The sequence below is a fragment of the Tripterygium wilfordii genome, chromosome 22 (assembly GCF_013401445.1).
Source record: "Tripterygium wilfordii isolate XIE 37 chromosome 22, ASM1340144v1, whole genome shotgun sequence".
Lineage (NCBI taxonomy): Eukaryota > Viridiplantae > Streptophyta > Magnoliopsida > Celastrales > Celastraceae > Tripterygium > Tripterygium wilfordii.
In genome coordinates, this window is record NC_052253.1 from 7,572,040 (window position 1) to 7,575,032 (window position 2,993).

At 31.5% G+C, this 2,993-nt stretch overlaps 1 protein-coding gene across 1 annotated transcript; it reads right to left on the reverse strand.

The window, feature by feature from the left end:
• Window positions 1-318: 318 nt before the first annotated feature.
• On the reverse strand, window positions 319-1,008 carry LOC119991486 (extracellular ribonuclease LE-like). Its single transcript, XM_038837831.1, has 3 exons — window positions 952-1,008; window positions 633-843; window positions 319-548 (listed from the first exon to the last, which is right to left on the reverse strand). The coding sequence occupies exons 1-3, from the start codon at window positions 1,006-1,008 to the stop codon at window positions 319-321; spliced, it is 498 nt and encodes a 165-aa protein (XP_038693759.1).
• Window positions 1,009-2,993: the final 1,985 nt, after the last annotated feature.

A 2,993-nucleotide genomic window follows, 5' to 3' on the forward strand; every position in this document is an offset into this window, starting at 1 on the left:
GTTTGGCTTGTTTACAACTAATTAGCTGTACTTTTTGAATTTGGTCCCTAAAATTAAAATAAATGGTTGTTTTACAGCTAATTAGCTCATATCTTTTTGGATTTGGTACCTCAAAATCAAAACAGATGGTTTGTTTCGATGTGGTCACTTGGTGAGTAATTCCAACAAATTTTCACTAAATTTTCAACTGACATGTTGAAATTAATATTAGACTTTTGTTTCATTTTGAAAATCGATTTGATTACAACTATTGATTATATTGGGACAATTGAAAACCATATGCCAAGTACGAAGATAATCCCTTTTATGGCTCGGCTACTAAGCAGAAACAAATTGTACCAGTTTATCGTCCGGACAACCATAAAACCCACGATAACATGGCCTAAGTATATCTTGGTCATCATAGCAGACCCGAATCTCGTGTAATTGTACATTTCCATCGTTATTTTCGTTGCAAGCAATTTCAGGTTTTACTCCTCCCAAAGCGTTAGTAACAGCAGTTGCTAACTTAGATCTATTATATGATCCATTGTCCGGACGAACTTGTTCTGCACCATATAAAAAAGTACATTTGTAAGTATAGGTAGAGATTGGAGTCATAATATAGAGTAAGTCACATTACATATAGTCACCTGTTTCCAGAATTGAAAGGAAATTAAAACGCTGAAAAATGTCCAAGCCAAATAGGAAAAATTTTGTAGCATTCGTTGGAAATTTAAAGCACATCCCATGTGCCTTCCATTCATGCAGCCAAAAGTCTTTGTTTTTTCCATCGTTTTTGTAGAAAGGAATATTTGGCGAATTTTCAGTCATATCAGCTACTATCAGAGTTGATATTAGGTTCTGTTCACATATAAACATTTAGTCCTATAATGTTGACCACTCAAATAGATCAAGAAACACAAAGTATGTAACAAAATATATGAAGAAAAGTAAGGACAAAAGAACAACACAGAGTTTATCCTGATTCGTAGTCAATTCAACATTGTATGTCCAGTAGTAGTCCATTATGATCTTTGCATAAGATTACGAGAGAATGACACCTTTGGACTACTTCTCTTTCTCCTTTTTTCTCTCTTGCCGTTTCACACAAACCCTAAAACAAAAACTCATTCTTTCTGTTCTATTTTTACAACGGTCCATTTGATAGAGTGGTTGGACTGATTTCAATGCTAACGAAAAAATTGTGGGGACTAAAAACTGACGCTAATGGAAAAACTGTTGAATTAAAGTATTATCTTAAACTTTATAATATTATATTTTATGATTTTTATATAAAATTTTGTTATTATAATATGATTTTTAATCCTAAATTTAATTTATTATTAAAATTAATTTTTTAAGTATAAATTATACATATTTTTATATCAAAATTAAAATGATTTTCTTAAAAGTTAATAAAAATATGTTAAAGTAAACATATAAACTTATAATATTAAGTGAAAATGTTAGTATAAATCATACATTATATATTACTACTAAATTAGTAACAATATAAATCATAAAATGTTAAATGTAAACTTATTACAATTAATTTATATTTTAATTTATCATTACGTATTAAAAGTAAACATTACGTGTAGAATTTAAAGTATTAAAATAGAAATATTTTATATATGTTAAATTAAGTATTAAATAATTTAAAAGTGTTGAAACAAAAATATTTTATATATGTTAAATTAAAAGTATCAAATAAAAACATTTTATGCAAGCTTACTAAGAGACAAAAGTGGGGCGCATATTATAAACTTTACATCATTCATGGGCCCCACGTCAATTATTAAAAAAAATAAAATGCACAGACGTTAATGAAACTCCTACCCGGAGCTTACGTCCTGCCAGCGGAATCGTTGCCATTTACACAACGGTTCCGTTGCTCCTGTTGTGCCTTTTGGCGAGGCGTTCGCCGTCAGCAGGCCACGTAACAGAGACACCGACACGAACACCTTGCCAAACAGCAAAACTTAAATTCATGTTAGATTGTGTGCATCCTGCTCGAGCAATCGCACTCTGGAGTAAGATGGAGTCTCTGGCATGCAATCTTGTTCTTGTAATCTCTTGCAAAGATCATAGTGAACGTAGGATCTTGAATTGAGTCTGGACCAATGCAAACTCTATGTTGTTCTTTTTCCCTACTTTACTCCATATATTTTGTTATATACTGGTGTTTTCTTGATCTGCTTGGGTGGATAACACTACAAGTACAATAAAAAAAAGAAAATAAATATAGTTAGCTTAATTCATAAACAAAGAACATAATTCACACACCGTTCATAAGACTCACCATGATAGTTCTTGATTTGACTGGTTTAGTTGTACTGCATCCACTCATATTGTAATTAGGAACTGTCACGTCAGGTTTGTACATTGGCCAAACCCCATGAAACCTAAATTTGTCCAGAATTGGTTGGTCACAAACATATGTCGAGTTGATATTGCAGATTGCTTTCGGCCAGGTGAAACTGCTTTTGTAATACTCATATGGACCTTCTTTTTTTCGGGTTCTTCCACCAACAGTCGAATACACAGATGTTGTAGCAAGAATGTAAATAATCACTTCAACAACACAAAATTTGTTTGCCATGTCTTGACAAAACAATATGTTCATGTTCATACCCCAACCTATATATGATTATTTTTATATATATATGCATTGGGAGCCTTTTAAAGTTCGGCAAATGTATCTGTATATGTTTCTTTGTCTAAATCGACTTTTTTGTTTGTTATTGTCCACTAAAACAAGATGTAAACAACATTACAATCATATGGAAAAATCGCTCTTATGTTTTCTGTCTTTGTTTTTGTCTGATAATTACAAGATTCTTCTTCCAATAATGTTTTCTTTTTGCCTTTAGTGGTAAACAAGCAGTCTTGCAACAATATTACCTTGTAAACGCCACCAATACTTATCAATGCCAGCGTGAATGCTAATTAATTAATATACCAGTCCTACTTAAAAACAACCAAGAAAAACAACTTTATATTAAAACAGC